General features: G+C 45.4%; 1 protein-coding gene across 3 annotated transcripts in view; it reads left to right on the top strand.

Moving 5' to 3' along the window:
• Positions 1 to 26,338, top strand: part of ogdhb (oxoglutarate dehydrogenase b) — a 51,357-nt gene that overhangs the window by 22,608 nt on the left and 2,411 nt on the right. For 2 of the 3 annotated variants that reach the window (XM_088904848.1, XM_088904856.1), the window contains exons 5-22: positions 12,332 to 12,447; positions 13,481 to 13,635; positions 14,085 to 14,231; positions 14,665 to 14,755; positions 15,171 to 15,350; positions 15,679 to 15,807; positions 16,675 to 16,854; positions 17,517 to 17,669; positions 18,226 to 18,328; positions 18,979 to 19,107; positions 19,386 to 19,536; positions 19,649 to 19,776; positions 20,400 to 20,578; positions 21,021 to 21,092; positions 21,323 to 21,448; positions 22,016 to 22,088; positions 23,919 to 24,082; positions 24,399 to 24,553. In XM_088904848.1, coding sequence (XP_088760974.1) covers positions 12,332 to 12,447; positions 13,481 to 13,635; positions 14,085 to 14,231; positions 14,665 to 14,755; positions 15,171 to 15,350; positions 15,679 to 15,807; positions 16,675 to 16,854; positions 17,517 to 17,669; positions 18,226 to 18,328; positions 18,979 to 19,107; positions 19,386 to 19,536; positions 19,649 to 19,776; positions 20,400 to 20,578; positions 21,021 to 21,092; positions 21,323 to 21,448; positions 22,016 to 22,088; positions 23,919 to 24,082; positions 24,399 to 24,553 — 2,431 coding nt within the window. Of the gene's footprint in view, positions 1 to 3,617; positions 3,663 to 12,331; positions 12,448 to 13,480; positions 13,636 to 14,084; positions 14,232 to 14,664; positions 14,756 to 15,170; positions 15,351 to 15,678; positions 15,808 to 16,674; positions 16,855 to 17,516; positions 17,670 to 18,225; positions 18,329 to 18,978; positions 19,108 to 19,385; positions 19,537 to 19,648; positions 19,777 to 20,399; positions 20,579 to 21,020; positions 21,093 to 21,322; positions 21,449 to 22,015; positions 22,089 to 23,918; positions 24,083 to 24,398; positions 24,554 to 26,338 lie in introns of all 3 variants that reach the window. The other variant, XM_088904843.1, reaches the window with a different exon arrangement.

Raw genomic sequence — 26,338 nt, 5'->3', positions numbered from 1 at the left:
TATTGAGATTAAAAGATTGATGGATTTATAAGAATCCAGGCCATAAGGAAGTACATCCATGGTAAAATGCATATAAAGTGCATGTTGTCAGAAATGTGAAAATACATCCAAAGCAGGTGTTCAATTCGGTAGGTTTATATTTATTTAAGGTTTATATTTATATGCCTATGTCATGTTTATGAATATATGAGAAATACAAGTTTTAATAGGTAGATAGATGAGAAGGGGTGGCAAAGTCCGTTTGGGCCTGGTAATGAAGATTGGCTTGTTGTGTGCAGTATTTTGCTCTGACTTTCTCGGTATGTGATTATTTTGTATTGTTGAAGGAGATGTGCAAGTTCTGTTTTGTAGTAATCCAAAGAATTGGTTTGGCAACAGCCGTCCTCATCGGAACAACTTTCCTGAAATATTTTCCTCTTCCTTTTATTTCACTGGTTTTAACAGGTGGAATGGATTCTTAGAATTTTCGTTGTTGTTAAAGCCGAGCACTAGTGATAGGCACTGGCCACTGTACGTGACAGAAGAATAAACGACTATCAGAGAGGCCTTTCAAAACCTGCTGACATATCATAGAGAATTTTAGCACCCATGTGGAAAGCTGTTTTGTGTTAAACGCTGCCAGTGGGAGGTTAACGTAGAAAAGATAAAGCTACTTTAAAAAGTTCTCTCAATAAGTGACTTAATCTCTGTGTTAGTAGAGTTAGTCCAGATGACAAATATCCTTTGTTGGGACATTTTAGATGGATTTATTGAATTGGGGAAAGCTATGCGAGTAACTACAGGATTACACTGCAGGGTCTGGGCCAGTCTCTTAGGCTCTTGCAACAGTATTCTTACAGAATGGCTGAGTGTTGCAGCATCCATGCAACATGAATCCAACTGCATAATGTGTTCTGTAAAATGTTTTTGAACGTTCTGGAGTTATAAAATCGGCAAGCAGTCCCAGCACCTGCAAGAGACAGATTGTTACTGAAGACCCAGAAGTCATACTGTAACCCCTTCAAGTACTTCTGATGCAATCAGATAGGAACCTCTTGCACCAAATCTTAGTCTCGGTGACCGAACTACTGAATCACCCTGCCAGTGGCTTTAGAATGCAGTGCTGAGGATTGTTTCATTTTGTTGTAAAATGTCCTTTTGTGTATCTGCAAATGCCAAAGGAAAATTGTTCATCAATGTATAAAGGCAAAATAAAGATATGCACAGTTTTAAGAAAGCTAGCATGCCATTGAGAAACAGCTGCAAAGAGTCCTCCCTGGAAAGGCAGTCACAGTGCACATTGTTTTTACTTATAATGAGTACAGCAACAAAAATCACAACTGATTTTAATTTGAACAATAAAAGCAGCGTAGACAAGTGAATTTTACCATAAAATCCAAGGAATGGTAACCCAGTGTGTTGCTATTAATCTTAGGTGTGTTTGGGGAAAACTCTTATCATTGTAAAACTAAACTTCATGCATTCCTGTTAATACGGGAGGGTAACGCACCCTTTCAGGCATCAGTAACTAGTACTAGTCTGTGCAGGCTTATATGGGTGTATCGGAAGGAGTATTGCATTTGTCCCTGTGTTTTGCAGTAGCCCCAGTATGTTTTGAGGGCCAGTGATTGTTTGAAACCTGGCACTTTCACAGTGGGAATGTACAATAGGTTTGTACACAGAGTGTACTGTATACTCTGCATCTTATATCGAGAGAATTACTACCACTCCGCTCCCGACTGCACTATCCCAGCTGTATCCATTTCTAAGCCAATTCTAGAATTAACTTCTTTTGCTTTAAGCTCTAGGTTATAGAAGAGGATGTGGTCGTTTTTTACTGGGACAGGCAGAAACTCGTTTGGAGTTTTTTTTTTCCTCTGCTGAAGATGATCTTGGATCTCCAAAAATGGTAGTCATTTTGCATTTATTCACCACACATATTTGCAACTTTTAATGTAGCTGTGTTGGGGGTTTTTTAAATAGATGCAGATTGCCAGTCGAGTAGCCAGTTTCCCAATGTGGAAACATGGTCCAGTGGATACTAAATGAAGATTGTTTTTTATGTTTGAAGTAATTAGGATACATAATAAGTTTGTGGTAGTAATATTTTGCTGAAAAATAACTAATTGGCTTTTAGATTAAGATTGGGCTGACTGACACATTTGTGGCTCAAGAACTAGAATGAGGTTTTATTTTGACTTATTGCTGTCTTTTGGTTTTGCTGCACATAGTTCCCTTCACTAAACTTATGATCTCAGTTCGTATTCAGATAATTTAATAATCAGTAGCATTTTGTTGCAGAAAATGTTTTTTGCTTTATTCAGTCCTTTCACATTCATATTTATAAGTACACACAGTTAAAGAAGTTGCAAATAATCTTTACACCTGTTTTTTCTTCCTTAACACAGCAAAACACAAAGTTATGAAATAGGTCAGGTATGGTTGTCAGGTATAGATCATTTAAGATTTCATACTGGCAGTCCAGATGCCTCTCTGTGACTTGTGACTTGTGACTTGTGACTTGTGTTTTGAAGTACTGTAGGTGTTGAGGTTTGCTTGTGGTAAATGCTTCAGGACTGTGACTCTCTGCAACTCAATTGCTTGCTGTCCAGAGCTATGTGTTTCTGCCCTAGTGTGCACGAATCTCGGATCTGGAAACATCTGAAAGAGGACAGTTTTATTGGCAAGAGTGCAACAAAACAGCTTGTGAGCCACTGACTTGGCTGGGGCTCTGAGTTCACTGGGTTTGTTTCTGCCTTGTGTAGGTAGCGATGGTTTTTATTGCACAACTCGGCACTGTTTTGTAGATTTGTTTTTGCTTAGCTGATGAAATGGTGTGTCATGTAAAAAGTGTTGGGAGATGACCGTTCTTAATTATTAACCTTTAGTTTTTGTTTTGTTCTCTACCACAACGATAAAATAAATGAATCGGAGAGATGAGTATGATATTAACCTGGCTGTGGAAAGGGTAATTACTTTTATCTATGATTTTACGGGTTATTATGAAATCTGGCATTGACATATCGTGAATATATAGCGAAAGTAAGCTAAGGAAACGGCACTACAGTAGAATTTTTCATCATGGTTTTTCATCATTTGTCCTTGTGTTTTTGGATAGAGTTCTGTGCTTGTGTATTGTAACCATAAAGAAGTGTAGTGTTCTTCCCATACTGTTAGACATTGATTGATGGAGTTCATAGCCCACTGATGAATTGCTGCTTCTCGGCAGGGAAAAGGCGCACAGCTAGGTGTGCTTGCCTGGAACGTAGCTGATCTTCGACCTGTCTGTACCAGTTTCCCAGGTCTGTTGATTCACTGCCTGCACTCTGCAGTCAGTCTGCGCTGGTGTGCTCTATAAAGGGCGGGTCCCAGGTTAATGAGTCTGATCGGCCAGTCATTGCCGCGCTGAGATGCATGATCTCCCTGGAGGACCTCTTGGCACTGTCGTTCTCTAGACTGAGGAATGTGGAACGCCGAGCGGCCGGGTCGCTTTGCCGCTGGCCGATGCGCTGCGCCTGGAGTGAGTGGCTGTGACTGCGGCCTGTGGGATGCAGAGGGGGCTGCTGTCCCCTGGGTGGTGTGGGCAGCTGTGGTCACTAATTGTCCCCGGGTCTCTCTCCCCTTGCTGCCCCCACCAGACCTTGCTGTGTTCAAGGAGCGGCTGGGAATTCTGACGGTCGGAGGTATGCATCTGATCCCATTTCCGTCTTTATTTCTGTCATTCCCTTTCATCCTTTATTCTTTTCCCCCAAATATCTGCTTCTGTGCATCTCTATCCTGTCCATCCTCTTTCTGCATTTGTTCTTTCCTTCACGTTTTCCCCCTCTCCCCCACTTGTTGTCTCTCCCTTCAGTCCTGTCTTGCTCTCTCTGGTGCAATGAATGGGTTAGTAAGTGAGTAGTGATGGATTCAAAGGCCAGTAGCCCAGTGTGTCCCTGAATCCCCGTGTGCAGGGATTGGAATCCCATGGTCATTTGTGACAGGCCATTGTGTTCTCGGATCTATGCCACACTTCAGAGTAGAAGGGCTTCAGTCTGTGGTGCACTCATGTCCCAAGATAAGCTGGCGTTGACCTGTGCAGGAAGAGAAACAATGGATTGTTCCATTTTATTATGGGAGTATTTGCTGTGTGGGGACTCTAAAAGTTAAGCTTTTGGTCAATCTAATTACAGTTTTTCTCTGTCAATGTCAATTACATATATAGTTTATTCAAAATAAAATTGATATATAAATCATAACCATTTTTACTGCTTTTGTTTGGCGTACTCATTTACTTTTCCATAGTGGAAAAAATTAGTGGAAATTCTGTCTGCACAGATTCTAAGCATGAGATCTCTGCACAGCGTCAACTTAGATGAGCAGTGCTGCTGCATTGTGGGACTGAAATGCTGTACTGGTGCAAAAGAGCATTATTCTTCTCTGTGCATTGCTGTGCCAACAGGCATGCAAGCATTAAAACTTCATTCTGAAACTGGGGGTGGATGCAGGAGGAGGGTGGAGAGCAATGAGATGGAGAATCGTATTTCACCAAGCCCTAAAACAAAAACGGCAAGGAAAAAAAAAGTGCTGCACTGCTCATACATTTGACCATGAACTCCAAATGGCAGCCAAACACTAGATAGAACTCGTGTTTCCAGAAATGTATCGACAGCATTGTGATTTCATGCCTCTCCTCCCCATTGCTACCTGCCAGAAGAATTTCTCAGTGACCATGCATCTTCCCAGCAGATGTGACTCTTCTGTTGTCTTTATGCTACCAACTCACATGGTGGATCAGTATCATCAGTCATTGAGTAAGCACATGTTAGTTTTAACATATGAAGCCAGTGAAAGTCTCAAAAGTGGGATGCCCAGGACAAGGGTGGAAGAGCTTGTCAGCAGCCATATCACCCTGCAGCTCACAACTAACAACCCACTGAAGCTCAGCAGGTGTGAGCCTGGCCCGTACCTAGATGGGAGACCTTCTGGGAGAAACTAGGGCTGCTGCTGGATGAGGTGTTAGTGGGGCCAGTAAGAGGCACTCACCCTGTGTCTATGCGTCTATGTGGGTCCTAATGCCCCAGTATAGTGATGGGGACGCTATACTGTAAAAAGGTGCTGTCCTTCAAATGAGACATAAAACCAAGGTCCTGATGCTTTGTGGTCATTTAAAATCCCAGGGTGTTTCTCGAAAAGAGTAGGGGTGTTACGCCGGTGCCCTGACCAACTTTCCCATTGGCCTTTACCAATCATGGCCTCCTAATAATCCCCATCTCTGAACTGGCTTCATCACTCTGTTCTCCTCCCCACTGATAGCTGATGTGTGGTGAGAATACTGTGCACATTCTGGCTGCCATCACATCATCCAGGTGGGGGTGGTGGTGGAGGGGAGTCCCCATTACCTGTAAAGTGCTTTGAGTGGAGTGTGGAGAAAACTGCTTTATAAGTGTAAGAAATAGTTTTTATTATTAATAATAATAATAATAATAATAATAATAATAAAAAGTCAGGCTGTATTCCCAGTCATGGACAGTGATTTTCACCAATCAGCACAATACTGGGAAAGGGCTTCTCTAGATATGAATGTATCGTATGTAATGTATTACTAATCCTTTCAGATTTTTCTAAAGTAAAGACCACATGAATGCCTAATTAACATTTCAAGGGATCATTCATATTGAAATCCTTGTCGTATACCTTATTAACAGGTGCTGCAATGAGTCTTTCACCATAAAACTGAATATGATTTTTAATTACCAGGCTTCAAGATGGAATCTTTTCCCCAGCATATCCATTGTCTCTCCCTTTAAATGGCTTACTTTCATAGAATGCGGTAGAGATTTCAATTATTTGTAGTGCTGTAGAATTGTGGCTTTTTATTATTGTTTTCCTTACATTTCTCTTAAATTGTACTTCTATATACCTTTCTATAAACATCAGAGTACAGATTTGACTTTTAATTTATAATTTAATAATGAATACAGTCCCTTAAGGATAGTTCTGAAATATCTGAGAGGGCAAACACCAGTGTTTAGTGCATACTACAATGTTCTATACAGCATGCTGTATGAAACGTGTTCTGGAATTGGATTTTGTGTAGCTTCATGTATGTGGCTGGATTTAAGAAACTCTAGTTTAGACTTTTTCTTATTGTGACATTTTATGTCATAAAAATATTTTTGTGGGGGAGTTATAAACAGACAGACCATTCATATTTTAGTTATGTTCTTTGTGGGTGTGAAAACAGTTTTATATGTGTGTGGACTGGTTTTTCAGTAGTATGTTGCTCTGTTTAAACTCTGAATGAAAGATTTTTTTTATTCTACAGGTCTAACCAGTTAGAAACCCCGCCATAATGTTTCATCTTCCATCGATACACTTTAGTTGGAAGGCACTTTTAACATTTTTACATCAAAAACACTTTTAACAACACTGCAAATATCTTTTTTTTTTTACTTGCCAAAGGCCATTCAGCCCATCTTACTTGACTCTTAGCTATCTGTTAAACAAGCTTTTAGGACCCCTTCAGAATGGTTATAAATGAGAGGAGGCTATCAGTTTAATACAGGCTTAATTTTAGCTGTTGCTAGTCATCTATGTGACTTCTCCAGCCCTGCTGGCCATCAGCCTCAAAGTGGATGATGCTAGTGCACGCTGACTGGCTCCCAGCAAACTGGTTCATTCTAGAACTGCTAAGGTGTTGACCTTAATGCATGGCTCTTTAACCATCGTTCCCATTTGCTGAAAACAAATCACGGGACAAAGTGTTCTGTTCACCCATGGCGTGGATGTTTGAGTTCACCCTCTGCAATGTCATGCTCCACTTAGCACTTTTTTGTAACAAAACACCCCCTCTGTTGAGAGACATTCTTTAACAATGACGAATGCAGGAGAAGAGCAGGAGACTGTCTTGAGCCGGTTCAGCCTTTATTGCCCTCAATATAAATAGCAACGTGGCACTGGTTGTCAGCCCCACAGAACATTCAAACTGCTAAAGTTTTCCAACCCTTTTAAACGGTACAGTCTCGGTAAGGTCACACGTGACCGTTTGGTTCTTTTCATGCTCAGGTAGCTAACGTCCTGTTCTCTGAAGCTGATCAATCTTTCTCTTGACAGCTTCATTAGGAGCAGATTGATTGCTGTTTGTTTTTACAAAGGCAGTTCTGATTACACTTTAACAGCCCTCGAGGCAGTTTGGTGACCAACAGAGAGCTGTCTAGTTAACATATTGTTGTTCCCCTACATGACAAACACTAGCACTCTACGTATCCTACTCACCCTCTACAAATGCCAAGTTTGTCATCTCAACTTTGAGTCCAGGGGGGTCTTTTTGGCTTTTTATCTCTCCAACCCCAAGACAGAGTATTTTTTAACGCGGTACTCCCCATCTACAAAAATGATACTTGTTTCTGAAAAGTAGGGAATAAAGTGCCGCTCTTCTGCAATACCAAGCGCAGATGTCTACTAGTCCTGGGGAAGACCAGCTTCTCAATCAGTCTGTCCCTTGGGGAGATCTCTGCAGCGATGATTCCGTAACTTCGGAGAAGAGCTGCGCTGAATCTTGGCTTGTGCCTCACCGGTTTCCTGTTAGTGATGCAGCGGTAACTTTTGTGACACATTTAGGCTTTGTTTTGTTCTCTTCTGGGAAGAAACGTGTTCGCAGCACACACAAAAAATCAGAAGGGAGGGGAAGAAACACCTTTGCCGTGCACTTCCGTTCTTGTGTGCGTTTCCACTTCTTTATCAGTCTTTTTTAATCTTTCATTTCAGTGTGAATATTCTTTCTTCTTTCCTCTTTTGCTTAATGGCTCCTCCCCTCCCTTTGCCAGTAGCTGGATTTCCTCTCCCTTTCCTTCTCTTCTCCTCTTGTTCCGCGCTTCCCTGTCTGCCTTCCCATTGTCCGCAGTAGTGGTAGTTGCAATCCATCTGGCTGCCGTTCCCCCGCCCCCCCTGTGCTTTTACATGGAGTCAGAGTGGTGGGCTTCTTCAAGACAAGACCTTGTCATGCCCTTTCTTTTGAGCGCTTTAAGTAGCTAAATGCACCAGAGGCATACCTGGGGGAGAACGTTTCCTCCAAAGGGTTCACATCTTGCCTGTGCACTGCTGTGTGACGGTAGCCCAGCATTAACGGTGTTTGGCTTCTAGTGCACATAGCATACGCCTAGTCATATGGAATTGAGAGTTTGAGCAGTGTGCACTAATAGCTCTGTGATCTGCAGTGTTATCAGCAGTCTGCTAGCTGTGTGTGGTCAGCACAGTTCATTTGTATAATAAATTGCGGGTGGTCTTTGTTTTCTTAAGATTGTTTCAGTTTTCTTCTGCACTAAACTAATAGCAGTTTTCGCTGGTTTGGTTTTTGTTTTTCCCTTCTCCTGTCCTGAAAACTAATTGCATTGTTTTTCAGTAGTCTTCTCACTCCTAAACAGTTTAACGGTTTTGATTGAAGCAAGTGGGTTAAAAAACAAAAAGGCACACAAGACTGGACAAGAAGGACACAGGAATGCAAAAGGCAGATGGGGAGAATGTCTTTATATTATCTGACCCTCTGAAATGACTCTTTATTCCACTAAATCACACCAAATTGGCTTCCTGCACACTAATTGAAAATCCTGGGTCTGTGCTTTTTACTGGTTTCATAAAGAAACAACACTTAATGCTGCCTAACTACTGAATTAAGCCTATATATAGCTTATACATAAATAATGATGTGACAGAAACTTAACAGCAGGTGTTATTTACAGCCTAATGACACTGAATTTCTCTGTCCATGTCAAATGCATACTATAAAGTTTTGTGATTGTCAGTGGACAGGTGAGCACAAGAGACTTACAGGCCACAGATATTTATGGGAGAGCATAAAACCACTTCTGTTCACACATATACATTGTTATGCCGGTGTTTATAAATATGCTGACTATTGCAAGAGACTTATTAGTTATCGCTACAGGAAACTGACAAAGTCATCAGGTTATTGAGGAAATATGACGTAGGCTTATTCATTATACTGTTTAACATTTGTGATCCACATGGAGTCTGGAGTGAAAGGCACATGGTTGCAGATGCTGTCTTGTGAGAATCTACCTGTTCCTCTTGCACTGTTTGTCCAAGCATGTGCCTGTTCACTGGTCTCTGAGCCCTAAGTGCTTTGTGTTATCCTTGCAGATCCCAAATATGTTCAGTGGGGGCTTAAGTCTGGCAAGTGGGGTATCCACAGCATGACTAGTGCATTGTCGTCTTGCAAGCGAGCTGCTCTTACACGAGCAGCGCAAGGACTTGCGCTGTCCTGCCGGGACTTTGTCACATCAGGCTGGTCCTGCAGGAATGACGAGAAGTTAGGTCACAGGAAATGATCATTGTAGCACCATGCAGCCAGGTTACCATCGATCCCTACTAGTGGAGTCTTGTAGTGACTTACCACTCCTCTTCATCACCTAAGAGCACTGGGCTTCTTTTGGCGAAGTCCACCTTAGATTACTTTGTCTGTCTTAGAACATGCAAACGGAGCAAACTTATTATTCTCTTGATATGGGGGAATATTTGTTTCCTGATTTTTACCAGCGTTCACAAAAGCTCATCTCCTGTGCTTAATTAACTGTCTCACTAATCCGGTGATTTAGTGCTTGTGTGTATTACGGTTAGTCATCAATGACCAATTATTTCAAATGAAGCCAGAAACATTTAATCAATATATCAGTCTGTATTGTTTTCTAATAATGCCTGAATTGATAAATCTGTCTTTTGCGGTTCGGTATTTTGGTGTAGTATGGCTGTCCAATCGTTATATTGTAGAGCTGATTATCATTCCATTTCCACACTTAATGACCTAAATCAGCTCATTAAAAGCTTAATTGGGCCACTAACAATGTGTCCCAGTTCTTCAGGAGCCGCTGCCTTAAAGAGACTTTGAAAACCTGCAGCGACACTGGTCCCCTGGGACCAGGACTGGACAGTCCTGATGTATTGGTTAAATGCTATTGAAAATGTCAGAGGTACAACAACAAAAGTTAAACCAAATTAATCATTCAAGAATGTCTCTTGATAAATGAGGCTCCAAAGCCCCAGTTTGGGAAAAACTCCTTCTCATGCTTATAGGAACAAGACTTCGAATATTTTTGTGATGCACAAGAATAGCTTCAAAGCATTCATACACAAGGAATTTTCCATTCTTCATTTGCAACCATGCAATGAGTCACTAAATTCTACTAATGAAAATGAACTGCAGAACAAACCCTGGCCTTCCTGACCTAGCTCTGTGTGACAGCATGTGACAGGAAATCCGCGTATTCCTCTGCCCCTGGGCCGGCTCTATCTTACTTGGGTATTCGCCAGCTCCACCTGAAACGGGACATTGAATTTCAAACCACCTCAGATTTGATCCCACTTCAGAAGATCAGAAGATCTGTAACCTGGCCAGGGACAAAAAAGTACAGCAATGACTGTGGCCATAAAAGCCAGCCTTGGCTGGACTCTTGACACTTTCATCATGTGTAGCACGTCCTTGGACTCTTAATGAATAGTGCTTTCCAAATAAAGTATCAGGAGCTCCGAAAGTGCTTTTAGCAATGTGTTAGGTGAGGTTTAGTGATGACTTTTAATAAACATTCAGCCTAACCTTTCATCTTATCGAGGATACAGGTTCTAAAATATTTATATTTCTGTAAGAACCCTGGGGACATGACTTACAAGTTTTTCCAGGCCTCCCACTGGTCATTAATCACCTCTGAAAGCTTGAATTGGTTTTGTTTATTTTTGCCTTGGTTAAGTCAAAAGAACTCCAGGGGTTTGCATCGGAAACGCTCAAAAGAATTTATTTTGGTACCTGCTTGGTTTTGAATCGGTGGTAGGAGTTTCTGAGTGACGCGTGCAGTGCTTTTCAGCAATGCTTAAAGCCAAAGTACCAGTGCTTTCGGTTAAAGTGACAATTTTTTTTCAGTTTTGCATTACCTGTGATTTAAGACTATAGCTAAAAAGTCACAGTGCCTACCCATCGTTAACTAGTAAAAAATCGACTGGTGTTTCTAGTGGCACTATCTTGAAGCTGAAGGGTTGTGAATGTACCTCTGGAAATGACATACTGAACTGTTGAAATCATTAATGCATTGCATTATCTTTAAATGCGCCTTAGTTTCTTCTTACCACAACACATTTGAAACGTGAGGCTCATGGTCTTTGCACCTTCAAGGACAGTGCAGTGGCTTAAAGTTTGAATATAAGTCTTTACTTGCCCTCCTCCCTCATTTGGCAAAAGGTTAAGAGGCTTTTAGAGGTTTACATATTTTCTGTGGCTGTCGAAGGCTCAAACAACGCACACATACAAATACATCTCGCATGATTGTAGCATCTACAGTGACCCCAGAGTTTTGTTGTGACCTTTTCACTTTGCTGGGTAACAGCTTGAAGGGAAGGGTTTGATAACTAGCCCACTGAAGCAGCCGCTCTGGGTGGGAGGGTACGGAGCGAAGCTGCTGTGCTCTTGGTTTCCCGTCTTCCTCCCAGTAAGTCCGACTAGCCTGGCTCCTCACTGCATCCCATAGGACAGGACCCCTGTCGCAGCTGCGTCAGATCTGCGAGCAGCTCGCAGCCAGTTTTTTAATGGCTCGCGAACATAAAATGGAGGAATTTAGGCCAGAAGTAGTTTTTGAGAATGCAGTTGTGGATCTTTGTTAATATATACCACGTGTGTGAGAGCAATAGCTATAAGTCACTACTAGCCAGAGGGTGATACCAGGTGCCCTGTCACTTGTCTGTTGCTTAGAATAGGCAATGTCTGTTGCTTAGAATAGATAATAATGACCTGATTATCGCTGTTTTTTTAAATGAATGTGAAACTTCTTCCAGTTACCATATTAATCGTGTTTTTCTTTTTTTTACCCCATAAATATTCCTCCCTTTTTTTGTGCTCAAACCGTAACCCTCCCTCTTCCCCTCCCTGTCCTCGCTGTCTGTTGCTCTCTGATCCACCTGCTTCTTCATCCCTCTCTCTCCGTGTCATGTCTGCACACCTGTCCCATTCATTGCTTTGTCATTGTGCTGTGTTGCATTATTATTTCAATAATAAAATAATGCAATGAATACATGTAACATCACTGCGGTGCACCATTTTGTTGTTTTAATCCTGTTCTGCCATTTTTTTTTAAAAAAATGTCCTCACTGTTGTCATTTTCATGATGTCACATGGCATGATCTTCTCTCTAACTTTTCTCTGGTTGTTTTTCGCTGCTGTTCTTGTTCGCTTCCGTATTGGATCACCCCCCCACCCCCCCGCTTCCTTGGCTTCCTGTCCTTTCCCCACGCCCTCTCCCCTCACGTTCGCTCCTCCTTCCACGGTCGTGGCGCTCCCCCCCCCACCCCTGGCTCCGCTTTGCCCGCCCAGGGTTCTACGGTCTGGACGAGTCGGACCTGGACAAGGTCTTCCGGCTGCCCACCACCACCTTTATCGGGGGCAACGAGAGCGCGCTCCCGCTGAGGGAAATCATCCGCCGGCTGGAGGTATGGCCTGCAGGGGGCGCTGGCTCGAGGGTGAACGGGGGGCATCGGGGCGGCTCTTGAGATCGGGGGGAGGGCTGCTTTCAGGCTGCAAGGTTGGCAGGTGGGTTGTAGCTTCAGACTGAGAATAGACTCCCGATAGTCGCATAACTGTCCCGTAGGTCATCCGCTTTATACGAGGTAATGCAGGCTTCTGCACTAGGGAGACAAAAAAAAGATTTTGATTGGTTCTTCTGTGCCTCTATTTTAAAAATGTGTGTGCTTGGATTGGACAGCATAGTGGCACCGTGGTTAGCATTGCTGCCTTGCCCTGGGTTCAATTTCAGATGATCCGTGTGGAGTTTATGCATTCTCCACACGTTTGCGTGGGTTACCTCTAGGTGCTCTGGTTTCTTCCCACAGTCCTACGACTATACTGGTAAGTTATGGGAAAAATTGACATTGGTGCAAACTTCTGGGGAAATTGGCCCTGGTGTGAGTGTGTCTGTGTGCCCTGTGATGGACTGGTGTCCTGCCCAGAGTGTAGCCTCTCTTCTGCCCGTTGCTTGCCGGGATAGGCTCCGGCTCCCCGTGATCCCATAGTGGATAAAACACTTAGGAGATGGGTGAATGAATGGATGGAAATGCTTGGATAAAAAAATGTATTTTTAGTTAAATTGGGAGTTAAAGAAGGATGAGAGCTGATTGATGTATCAGTGGGACTTGGGGAATTACTTACAACGTGTTGCATCAAAAATCAGAGTGATTCAGTACGGACTTTTTCTTTTACGCTTGCCTCATGTTTTCATGAAAGCGTTTGGAGGTGTTATACAGTATCTGTGAATGTGGCATAATCACATAGTGTCTTTCGTGTGATCAGATTTGGAACAATTAAAGGTAAGGAAGTACATTTTTATGCAAAATCCTTGCAGCACGCTGCAGACGAAACCTGTTAAAACTGGAAAGTGAATGACAGGCTTGAGATGAACAGTAGTTCGGTGAGTTAAGTGATGGAAGTGTGCGTGTTGTGATCATCCCCTCTCCTTCTTGCCTGTAGATGGCGTACTGCCAGCACATCGGCGTGGAGTTCATGTTCATCAATGATCTGGAGCAGTGCCAGTGGATCCGACAAAAGTTTGAGAAACCAGGGGTGATGCAGTTCACACTGGAGGAGAAACGCACTCTGCTGGCCAGGATGGTCCGCTCTACCAGGTGAGCGCTGTGTAAGACGCTTCAGGATAAGACCGGCTTCGCGGCTCCCGTTTATGCTGCTGTTAGCACGGCCCTAATTGAACTCCACTGGTTGTTTTCTAGGAGTAGTGCTTCATGCAAACACCAGTGGCAGTTCACCAGGTTGCATTTTTTGTCCTGGTTTACCTCTAAGTGTTTTACTGGGTCAGAAAGTCTCATACATTTCATTAGATGACGCAGGGTGTGTTCCTTCACTCACTTGGCAGCAAAATCACAAGCTGTGCAAACAGAAGAGAGGGCTTCGGCTTGATTCGTGCCAGTAATAACAAGAGCCCTTCTTGCCCGGTATTCGTTGGCGTTGACCCAGGAGGGGAAGGGATCCGACTAGACCAGGAGGGGGGTGTCTGTAATGTGTCTGTAGGGGCTGGCAGGTGTGATCGTGTCCCGTTCTGTACCACGGTGCGGCACAGGTTCGAGGAGTTCCTGCAGAGGAAGTGGTCGTCGGAGAAGCGTTTCGGCCTGGAGGGCTGCGAGTCGCTGATCCCTGCCCTCAAGACCATCATCGACAAGTCCAGCGAGAACGGAGTCGATTACGTCATCATGGGCATGCCCCACAGGTCAGTGCAGCAGCGATCAGCACGACGCAGCTGGGCTCGAATCATCCGATTCCACTTAGTTCATTATTAATCTCGCAGGTTGCTGAAGCCATCTCTGCCACTTTCAGTTGTCCTGGTTTTGGAACTCGGCTCAAGAGAGAATACAGCCCGAGTTGGCAGCTTACAATGGGACAACAAAGGGACGGTTTTGAATTGAAAATCTCACTATAGTTTACCCTTTTAAAAAGCAGTGAATCAATCAGGAATTCTGTTACATATCCGTGCGTCATAGCCTGTTAAGCGAACGCTGTATGTTAGTAAACATTCCCCCTTGAACAGTACTAGCAGTCGTGAGTCACTGGACCACATCATAGTTCCTGTAAAATCTCCTTTCTGGTGCTTCACTGCTTGTTTATCCCAGCTCAGTGTACCGGTGTTTTGACCTCTCTCTCAGGGGTCGTCTGAATGTCCTGGCAAACGTGATCAGGAAGGAGCTCGAGCAGATCTTCTGCCAGTTTGACTCCAAGCTGGAGGCTGCGGATGAGGTGAGTTACAGCTGTAATTTCTGAGCCTTTTTTCCCTACTAGAAAATGTTGAAATCGGCAGTGGTCTGCTTCAGTTTTCATAATCCTCCTCCTCCTAGTCCTCACACAAAGTCCAAATCTAGCTGACTGCATGGTAACCAATCCCAGCAGCACATAAACCTTAGGGAAAAACTTAACCTTGTACCAGCCGAACATTCTTTCCGTAGGGAGGTAATAAAGCCATGGAAAATTTGATATTTGTGTTAAAGATATCGGAGCATGTGATGTTTTGCAGGGAATGGTAGCAAATGTGCAGAGCTGTGAAAAACCTGGATAAAGAGTCCTGGAAGGGCTTTTAAAACCTGCAGGGAAGCTAATATTTTACAATGGTGTCTGTGTCCCCCCCCCCCCCCCCACCCCCCTCTTGTCCCGTCAGGGCTCAGGGGACGTGAAGTACCACCTGGGCATGTACCACCGGCGGATCAACCGCGTGACCGACCGCAACATCACGCTGTCGCTCATGGCCAACCCCTCCCACCTGGAGGCTGTGGACCCCGTGGTGCAGGGCAAGACCAAGGCCGAGCAGTTCTACTGCGGCGACACCGAGGGCAAGAGGGTACCACTGGACGGGGCTGTCTGCGAGCATCTGTGTGTGTGTGCGCATGTTTGTCTGTCTGTCTGTCTGTCCGTCCGGATATGGACACGGATACTATATAGTCTCCGTTTCCTAACCCGTGCCTGCGTGTGTGTGCACGGCAGTTTCTAAATACTCTGGGAGAGTGAGTGGATCTCTGAATGCAAGAAGGCTGGTGTCTGTGTGCGAGAGATTATCCAGTTGCAAGTTGGTGCGAGTGTTCAAGGGGTAGAGCCCAGGTCCTAGGCCAGGTGGCCGCCTGTCTGAACGTGGCGAGGAGCCGCCTCACTGCCATTGCTGTGTGTTCCAGGTGATGTCGATCCTGCTGCACGGAGACGCTGCCTTCGCTGGCCAGGGAATCGTGTACGAGACCTTCCACCTGAGCGACCTGCCCTCCTACACCACCTACGGCACCGTGCACGTCGTGGTCAACAACCAGGTCAGTCTCAGACAGGGCTGCAAGGTCTCCAGGCTTAACGGGTCTCTGCCACATTTACGGGGGAACTGCAGTCCCAGTTTCTCAGACCGTTTATTAAATCCCGATAACAAAATTAAATAATTGACAGTATAGAAAAATTTTACAAATTTCAAATTAAGCACTTTGTGAAAGTAATTTATGGTTGCCATGTGTTGTAAACTGCTGGTCTTACCATAGGCGAGAGCGAGAGTTCCCACGAATTGACATGATGTGGCCCTTCCTGCTCCCTAGTCCCTGTACTGACTAATGTAATGTGATGTACAAGCGAATAAGTACAGGTTGTGCAGCAGATATTTCACTGCAAAAAGTTCCATCGTGATCTGCATGCAGAGTTAGGTTCCATTTATCAACAAAACTGTCTTGAAGTCAAGAGCAATATTTATATTGTATTAAAAGTGATGTATTCACAAGCCTGCTTGTTTACAGTGTAATCGGGGCATATCACATCACTGGAAGTTTTGCTGCCTCATTCTGAATCACAGAACATGGTGCTGCGCATACCTGGAAATGTCATCTATTTTGTGATGCATATTGGAGGTTTTACAAGTTACTGTGAACATTTTGCTTTTATCATGGTTTGAAATACACTTATCAATGCAGATTCTTTCTAACCCCAAAATATAAAGTAGCGTTGCAGTTCCCCTTTAAACTAAGCACCAGTAAGATCAGCAGAACAGTAGCTCTTCCATCTCGTGCTGGTGTTATGCTGCATGCATACCTTTGCTACCTTGTTTTGAATAACTAAAGAAAACATGCGCTGCCTCGTTTTGCCATGGAAACGTCTCGTTCCCTTTCCCCGTATCATAAAAACAAGCACCCTTCCCCCAGATCGGATTCACCACCGACCCCCGAATGGCCCGCTCCTCGCCGTACCCCACGGATGTGGCGCGCGTGGTCAACGCCCCCATCTTCCACGTGAACGCGGACGACCCCGAGGCTGTGATGTACGTCTGTAACGTGGCGGCCGAGTGGAGGGCGACGTTCCACAAGGACGTGGTGGTGGATTTGGTGAGCGGCGTGTCGGGACCCCCGTCTTGGGCAGAGGGGGAAGGGAGAGCAACGTCTGTGATAGGGTGTTGCTCTTTAGCCTTGGCACCCTTACATACTGGGAGCTGTAATGATTCAAACAGTCTTGTAAGGTATAAATGTATGCATTGGAGTCTTAATTTAGCAAACAGACTTTTTTTAAATGAGTTCCACTGCATTTCGGGATAGTCTTGCTAAATGACAATTGTGATTGCCAGCGTACCTGTTTACGTGTGTTTTTAGGGCACCCGTTATGTGTTAAGTGCAAATGGCTATGCAGTTTTTCATGAGACAAAGGCGTGAAGCTCATTATTGTGAAACGGATCAGTACAGAAATTTGGAAACAAAATTGTTTCCGCTACCAGTGCTTCTGTAAGCATAAGTCTGATTTGTCCCAGGTCTGAAAGTGAGAACTGCTGGAAATACTTGAGAGAGATGCTTCTAACTCTGCTGTGCCAGAACTGGAAAGATTTGGATTTAGTGAAGTGGGAGCAGGATAGTTTTATACTCAGTGTCCAGAAATTGCATGATGCTTTTTTTCTAAGCCAGTTAAATAAATGCATTGAAAGCGCAGCTAATTTGACATTCACTGTGCAATATAGCCTGGTTGTGTGGTCTTGACTGTCCGCGTGTCTGCGTCTCAGGTGTGCTACAGGCGGAATGGTCACAATGAGATGGACGAGCCCATGTTCACCCAGCCCCTGATGTACAAGCAGATTAAGAAGCAAAAACCGGTGCTTCAGAAGTACGCTGAGAAGCTCATTGCTGATGGAACAGTGACCCGGCAAGAGTACGAGGTGAGGCCCCCCCAGAACCAGACCCAGAGCTCGGTTCCTGTGTTTTACGGAGGAATCGAGTTGGCGTGCTCCGCTCACCTGCCTGTTCTTGGAGGGCATGATGGGCCCTTCAGATTCCATGGTGCTCGTTTCAGGTGGGGTCTGCTGTGTCATATAGTTAACAGGGTGGGTTTAAAATCTGATAAAGGAAGATTGGTTTAGTTTGAAGGCTCCAGCATCCTGCTCAACAGTGTCCTGAGGTGCTGGGCATCTGTGAGCTTGCAGTGTGTTGTATACTTCATGCTGTATCAAATGTCCTCCTAACAAATGCACAAAGAGAGGTGGTCTGAAAGTGCGCCGACAGTAGCTATTCATTATAACTGCATTAAAAATGATAAACTTGCATATCGCAGTTGACACAATCACTCATTTTGAGTAAGTCTCATTAACGACGGTTCTCCTCTTGTTTGTAAGTCAGCAAGGAATGGGCATTGTGCAAGCACCTCAGAGCACTGTGAATAAACACAAGCAGACATCTGTGACCCATAATGCATTTCTCCCACCCACCCCTCTCCAGGAGGAAATTTCCAAGTATGATAAGATCTGTGAGGAGGCGTACACACGCTCCAAGGACGAGAAAATCCTGCACATCAAGCACTGGTTGGACTCCCCCTGGCCCGGTGAGCTCTACTTCTTTCTCCCTGTGGTGAAAGTTCTTTGTTAGGTCTTATCCTAGAATAGTGTAACTCCCGTGCGAAAAAGATGAGATTTACTGTGATGTACTGATTTTCCTTGGCATTATAAAGTGGGAGCAGTTTGAGATAATTCCTTTAACTGATATAGTGTACAACTATATAGCTCTTTACTGGACCCTCCACTGAAAGCGCTCTACAGGTAATGGGGACTCCCCTCCACCACCACCAGTGTGCAGCCCCCACCTGGATGATGTGACGGCGGCCATAGTGTGCCAGTACTCTCACCACACACCAGCTCTCAGTGTGGAGAACAGAGTGATGAAGCCAATTTATAAATGGGGATTTGTAGGAGGCCATGGTTGATTAAGCCTGGGGGACAGAATTTGCCAAGACACTGATGTCAGGTCCTTGGAATGAAGGGCTATATGAATGTGCATTGAGCGTGCTTTCCTGTGCCAGCTTTCTGTTTGTGTGTACCAGAGTGTGTATCGTGCGTGCGTGCGTGCAAGCAACTGTCTGTTGCCATCTTGCACAGCAGGCACTTGTCAGTGTGCAAGCGCAATAAGCATTGTCCTGTGGGGCTGTAATCTGTATGTGTGCTTATATCTGCTGCCGATTCCATTGTGTGTCTTCAGGTTTCTTCACTCTGGACGGGCAGCCCAAGAGTATGACCTGCCCATCAACCGGCCTGGGCGAGGAGGAGCTCGGTCATATCGGACAGGTGGCTTCCTCTGTGCCCGTTGAGGACTTCACCATCCATGGAGGTAGGCACACCTGTAGCCAGGGGACTTCTAACACCCAAGAAACAACGTCTTCCGTCTTGTTTTCTCTTAAATTTTAATCTGTCTCACCTAATTGTTTCTGATTTAAACGGATTAAGTAAATCCTATTGAAAATGTAAAGAGCCATAAAATATTGTATGTATTAAATACAAGAACTCGGATCAGTTTGATAATTGATGGCAAAATCAATTTGTTGCGGGTCTGGACTGTCTTGAGCTGGTTTCCCGATAAACGCAGGACTATGTGTTGTGTGCGTGCAGGTCTGACCCGTATCCTGAAGGGGCGTGGGGAGATGATTAAGAACCGCATGGTGGACTGGGCTCTGGCGGAGTACATGGCCTTCGGCTCCCTGCTGAAAGAGGGCATCCATGTCCGGCTTAGTGGACAGGATGTGGAGAGAGGGACCTTCAGGTAGGAGAGGCAGGCTCAAGTACTCGCCTTGCCTGGAACTGCTGAGCACAGACACTCTTCGTGCTGCTCTTGATCGCTGTCTCACTCTCCCTCTCTCTGGGCCTCTTACCAGCCATCGGCACCATGTACTGCATGATCAGAATGTAGACAAGAGGACCTGTATCCCCATGAACCACATCTCTCCTAACCAGGCCCCTTACACTGTGTGCAACAGCTCCCTGTCCGAGTACGGTGTCCTGGGTGAGTCACACTGCCTCCTCTTGTTTTTGAAATGCGGAAGTGCCAACGTGTTGCTGTTTTTTATCATCCTCCCAACCAATTTGGAATCACCAGTTGTTTTATTACAATAAGTAATTCAATGCTGAAAGGTAAAGAAACACCTTCTTCACACCCAGTGAAGGCTCCAGAGCTGAAACATGTTTCTTTTCTTTTCCTCTCAGCATGGAATAAACCTTTACCTGTTCCTTTGCAGCCTACGTATGCTGACACAGCTACCTAATCAAACGTCAGTTGTTTTAATATCCAGCTCTCTGGCAGCAACTCCTGCCTCCACTCTAGAGCGAGTGTAGGACACATGGGCAGACTTCGCCAGTGCGCCCACTTGCAGGTTTTGCCATATGGTGCATTGCAGCGCCTTAAAGGAGAGCGAAACTGCAGAAGCAGTGTCTCTCTCACGGATGGGTATCTGCAGACTTCATGCGAGTCACCAGAGTCGCTGTATACAAGAAAGCAAAGAAAACCAGCAAAACCTAACTAATCCCATGGGAATAGCGTTTTTTGTGCTTCTGTACGTTTCTTATTCCCCCCCCTCCCTTCCTCACCCTTCTCTCTGTTTTTTCCTCTCTCGCTCTCTCGTTGTGCAGGGTTCGAGCTCGGCTTCGCCATGGCGAGCCCCAACGCCCTCGTCCTGTGGGAGGCCCAGTTCGGGGATTTCCACAACACGGCGCAGGCCATCATCGACCAGTTCATCTGCCCCGGCCAGGCCAAGTGGGTGCGCCAGAACGGCATCGTCCTGCTGCTGCCCCACGGCTTGGAAGGAATGGTAACCGCCGTCCGCGCTCGCTCTCGATTGGGATGCGCTTCCGCCGGGATTGGGTCTTGCTCTGCCGTAGCCTGGATTGAAGGTTTGAATGTCGACGTCGCTCAAAGAGCCCCTCCGGCTTAACCCTGCCGCGGCCTTCCTTGATCCCGAGTTAACAGATTAGTCGCCACCGCCCTTGGAGGAGGCTGCATTCGAGGCAGTGGAGGGTACCCAGCATGCAGCGCGCCCCAGGGGCTCTTCGAGCAATGTTAATATACAGGCTGTCAGCACAGCATGACCTCTCTGTTCCAGGGCCCAGGCAGTAGGGAGACAATCGGATGCGCTCTGGGTTTAGCCAGTTAAAGTGAGGATTCATGTTGGTTTTTTTTCCTATCTAACGAAAGGAAAGGTCTAACAGCTCTTCCTCTCTCCTGCTCTTTCTGTTTGCTGTCCCTGTCCGTAGGGCCCAGAGCACTCCTCCGCTCGTCCTGAGAGGTTTTTGCAGATGTGCAACGATGACCCAGACGTGTTCCCGGTACGTCATACACAAGACGAGCACGTTGTCCCCAGAATACATTGAACTGGCGTATTCTCCTGCTTAGCACACTGAACGAAGCGTATCGTTTATTTGAAACGATGAACTGATCCTTGAGAAACAGGCCCTTGTGGACGCTGATTTGAAGGCAGGACAGGTGAATTAATCATGAGGGGCTGTTGTTTGGAATTTCATCGCTTAACGGAAATGGTTTTGTTTGCGTGCTGTAGAGAGTCACCGAGGACTTTGCTGTGCGTCAGCTGTACGACTGTAACTGGATCGTCGTCAACTGCTCCTCCCCTGCCAACTATTTCCACGTGCTGCGGAGGCAGATCCTGTTGCCCTTCAGGAAACCAGTGAGTCGGTGCACACTGTCGGAGCTGCAGAGCATCTCAGCTCTCCGCCGCAGTCGCACACCAGATCCACCCACAGTGTCTCAGATAGCAGACACTCACTCGCACCCCGTTCCTCTTAAATGCTTTGGGCTAGCTACTCAGGCTAACAATGAAAGAGGCTCAGTATTTTAAAAAAAAAAGGAGACCCAGCTTACTGTCTCTGTTTTGAGTATTTACTTCCATGAAGTTCGACGTGGGAAAAGACTTAGCGATCGCATTGCAGCAGTCACGCCTACACCGAGCGCTTGACTTCGTTTGCTTTTTCACAGTCCTCGGCTTGCATGATAGCTGGCCCAGGCAGCAGGCCAGGCTCCCACTGCAGAGCCTTCTGAGCCACCCCAGGCTTTAGCGAAGGCCTGGAACTGGGGGAGTACGACAAACTGCTAGCTGCATGAAAGCAGGTCCTCTGCACGAGCAGTCTGACCCAAGTATGACAGTCCACCGCTACCTGATGGAGGCTTCTTGTAAGGAACGGACACTGTAAATGAAATGTTTTGAAACGTTTTAATTTCTTTCCCTTTTCCCCAGCTCATTATTTTCACCCCAAAGTCTCTGCTGCGTCACCCTGAGGCCAAGTCCACTTTTGATGACATGCTGCCAGGTGAGTCCTGCTCCCCTGAGCCCAGCCAGACTGGACACAGGGCTGATAGCTGGGGGGTCTTTTTGCAGAGCTGTGCTTGAAGAACGAGAGGCAAACATTACCTGTGACTTGTGGAGTTTTCCACGTGAGAATATTTACTGTAAAGTGCCCAATGGATGAGACACTCCATTTAAGGGGATGCAGCTCTATTTAAAATGTGTAGAGTAGAGGAACTTATTGCCATTTGTACATGTAAAGGAACAAGTACAAGGTTTATTCCATGCTGAAAAGTGAAGAAAGAAAACGCAACGTTTCGGCTGTGGAGCCTTCTTCGAAGAATTTGGAATTTCTGATTTCACAGGACATACACAGTACAGCAAATGACACGGTACAACAGACAACACCATGCAATGTAGACAGTACCTTACAAACTTAATACTTATTTATTAATAACTTAATATAAAATAATAACCAGATAAATAAATATGTTGTGGAGAACAATATATACTGATGGAAAAAAGAAACGCAACATTTTCTGGAATGGGAATACTCTAGTTATCGCTTATGTACTTTCACAAAAAGTTGTCAATTTGTTTTAAGCCCTCTCACCAGCAGTACAGCTTGTCAGTGAGGCATTACAACTTGCCAAATACCCAACAAGGTCCAGGTGGAGCAATGCCTGATCACGTCACCTTTAAAAAGGCCTTAATTCAAAGCTTAGGTCACTGCAAGAAAAAGTCCATGTTGAGTCAGTGTGCTGTGCATTACATAATGCTTTGAATGTCACCAGAAGCAAGGGAGAGGGCCATTGGCATGCTGCAGGCAGGCATGTCATGTGCCAGTGTTGCCAGACACTATGGAGTAAGCCGGTCCACTGTGTCCCGACTGCAGAGAAGGTTTCAGCAGACTGGCAAGACAGATGACTGTCCAAGATCCGGTCGCCCTCGAGTGACCACACCAGAGCAGGACCGACACATCAGACTGGTCCATCTGAGAGATCGTTTCAGATCTGCCAACCATACTGCTGCTAAAACTGCTGGCAGAACCAATGCCCACATCAGTGACAGGACAGTGAGGCTGACCTTAGAGCAAGGCGACCTGTCAGAGGCCCTCTGCTCACACCTCCTAGACATCACACCCGACTCTTGGGCCAGAAAGAGGCTGCGATGGACTCGTCAGCAGTGGCATCAGGTCCTCTTCACAGATGAGTCACTCTTCAGCCTGTTCCACGCAGACAGCAGGGCAGGAGTGTGGAGGAGGATGTGTTGCATTTCTTTTTTCCATTAGTATATACTGTAGTAGTGAAAAAAAACACGGTAGTCCATGGAAAAAGTGCATCGTGCAGATATGCACTGAGTCTGAGGCATTGCAGTTAGCTGTTGAGAGTGCGTACTATGAGGACTGCGGTAGGGTAGAAGCTGTTCTTGCGCTAAGTGGTCCGTGCTTTAATAGTGCTGCACCGCTTGCCAGAGTGAGCAGTTTGTGGCCGGGATGTTTGGGATCCTGAATGATGGATTGGGTATTATTGTGACTGCGGATGGTGTGAATCTCACCGATTGATGGTAAATCACATCCTATAATCCTCTGGTTTGCCACAACCCTTTGTTGTGTGTCTTTGTCACACATGGTAGTGTTGCTGTACCACACAGTGATAGCACTAGTGAGGACACTTTCTGTGGTGCTGCAGTAAAGGTTCATAAGCCAAACCGCTTTACTTTAAGCATCGCAGAAAGTGCAGGCGCTGTTGTGCCTGTTTCAGACTGGCTACAGTGTTGTGAGACCAAGCTGGGGTCCCCTGCATGCCCTCAGAACTGTGCGGCCTGTACTGAAAGCGCGTGCTGTCTCTTCCAGGCACTCACTTCCAGCGACTGATCCGGGAAGAGGGGCCGGCGGCACAGTCCCCCGAGGGTGTGCGCCGCCTCCTCTTCTGCACAGGGAAGGTGTATTATGAGCTGACCAAGGAGCGCAAGGCACGCGGGCTGGAGTCCCAGATTGCCATCTCCCGCATGGAGCAGGTACCACTGCACGCTGTACCCAACACACTCGCACACCACTCGCACACCACTCGCACACCACTCGCACACCACTCAACCCACACACCAGGGTCTCCATGCTGCTGTGATGCACCCAGAGCTTTAAACCAAGGCCTGGGTGCTCCCTGAACTCTGGAGTTCCTGTGCTCTTTGGGTCTGCCCACCCCTCTGTCATTCAGCCCATCTCCACGGCCTTTTACTCTCAGGCATCGGCCTGTTTCTCTGTGGAGCCGTGCACGCGCCCTGCCCGTCTCCCTGCCCCCTGGCTCTGTCCCACGCTTCTTCACTCTCTGTGCAGCTCTCTCCGTTCCCCTTCGACCTGGTGAAGGCCGAGGCTGACAAGTACCCGGAGGCGGACCTGGTGTGGTGTCAGGAGGAGCACAAGAACCAAGGCTACTACGACTACGTCAAACCACGCATCCTCACCACGATTGGTCGCGAGCGGCCAGTCTGGTAAGCAGACTTTCCCTGCATCTTGCACTTCCTCTTACCAGTAGGGGTCTTTCATTGAATGCCATCTCGGTGTCTGACTGGACATCACAGCCAAGTTACCATTGCCCTTAAACTGGGTGGCTGCAGTATCCAGTGGTACAACAGGACTGAATCAGTGACTTTCTGTACTTGCTACCTCCACTACGAGTAGTAATGGGACCAATTATAGTTGTAAGCATACCAGGAACTACCAAGGTGATCACTTTTACAGCAATATTAAAATAGTGATGATATAAAAGGGTTAGCAAGCAGGTAATGTAATTTATTCGAATATATAAAAGAACTAAAGAAAAATGTTCAACCTGTTTATATACAGACATGATAGAATTTTTAAATTTATCCAAACACTTGTTTGGATAATTGGTCTGTAGAAAAGATTCATTATTCATTTATTCACCACAAATTTGATAAATTACAAGCCTTTATAAAAACGATAAAGCTTCAAATAATTCCTTACACTTATATAGCGCTTTTCTGGACCCTCCAATCAAAGCTTTCTGCACGAACACCCCCCACACACCAGCCATCAGTGGGGAGGAGAACAGAGTGATGAAGCCAGTTCAGAGATGGGGATTATTAGGAGGCCATGATGGGTAAAGGCCAGGGGGAAATGTGGTCAGAACACCAGGGTAACACCCCTACTCTTTTCAAGAAATTGCCTTTTTTAATGACCACAGAGAGTCAGTTGTCAGTTTTGAGTTGCAGGGTGATGTAGCTGCTGGCGATAGAAGCACGTTTTGCGTAAAGTGACTCCTCTCTAAGGAAGTAGGAATTTTACGCCAGTAGGTTGCATGGTTCGGTAGCCAAATTGGATTTGACTTAAAGCATTCAAATGATGAAATTCTCAGAAACTGCTACTCTGTAGCTTCACTGTGCAGTTGACCTGGAACATTTTCTCCAGTTCAGGACAGGCTGCCACTTTAAAAACATGGCTATAAGCAGCCAGTAAATCTATAGGTGTGTTTAATATGCAACATATATCTACAGTACAGGCTTACAAAATATCACAATGAAATAGTTAACTTGACTCTATCAAAAGGTGTCCTTGTCCATGAACTTTGCATTTGAAAGTCAAGTTGGATTGGCAAAACTCATTATTTCTTCTAGAGTGCATATAGGGTCATGCTTATTCTGGTTCCCTTGTAGGAATCCATGTATGGTCTTTCCAGAAATTTTGCTTGTAGGCTTTGACCTTTTCTTACAAAAATCAAAACTCATAGCTTTTTAGAAATTACATTAGTCATTATAGATTGCATGTAGAGGTGACTAGGGAACACTTGAAGTTCTTGCTCTGTAAGGGAGTACCTTGCCTGTGATCTGACATCTCCCAAAATTCAAAGCAGAATGTTCTTAGAATGTGTGCAAATAGGGTTGAGATTAGTATGGATCATATACAGGACCTCATACATGCTCTATCAAGTTATTTCCCTTTGACCTGAAGGTTATAAGCAAAACTGTCTTACTTCTTAATGAAATACATACATGAACCCATATATACAGCGCCTGGCAAAGGTGTTAAGACACATTTTTTAAAACTTTATGTTTTGTTCAAAACTTGAATGCTCAGATATGAACCTTCTAAGGCACAATTACAGAAGATGTCGGCAAAATCAAGAGAACAAACTGAAATGTGTAGGAACAGTGTGTATTTTGAGTTCTGTTTAATGGAAGCATCTCTGCAGCTGCAAGTCTTTTGGCTGAATCTCTACCAAGTTTGCAAGATTGCCCCATTCTTCTTAGCAGATG

Source organism: Atractosteus spatula, chromosome 2 (assembly GCF_055471065.1).
Source record: "Atractosteus spatula isolate fAtrSpa1 chromosome 2, fAtrSpa1.hap1, whole genome shotgun sequence".
NCBI lineage: Eukaryota > Metazoa > Chordata > Actinopteri > Semionotiformes > Lepisosteidae > Atractosteus > Atractosteus spatula.
This window is presented reverse-complemented; position numbering and strand designations above follow the sequence as displayed.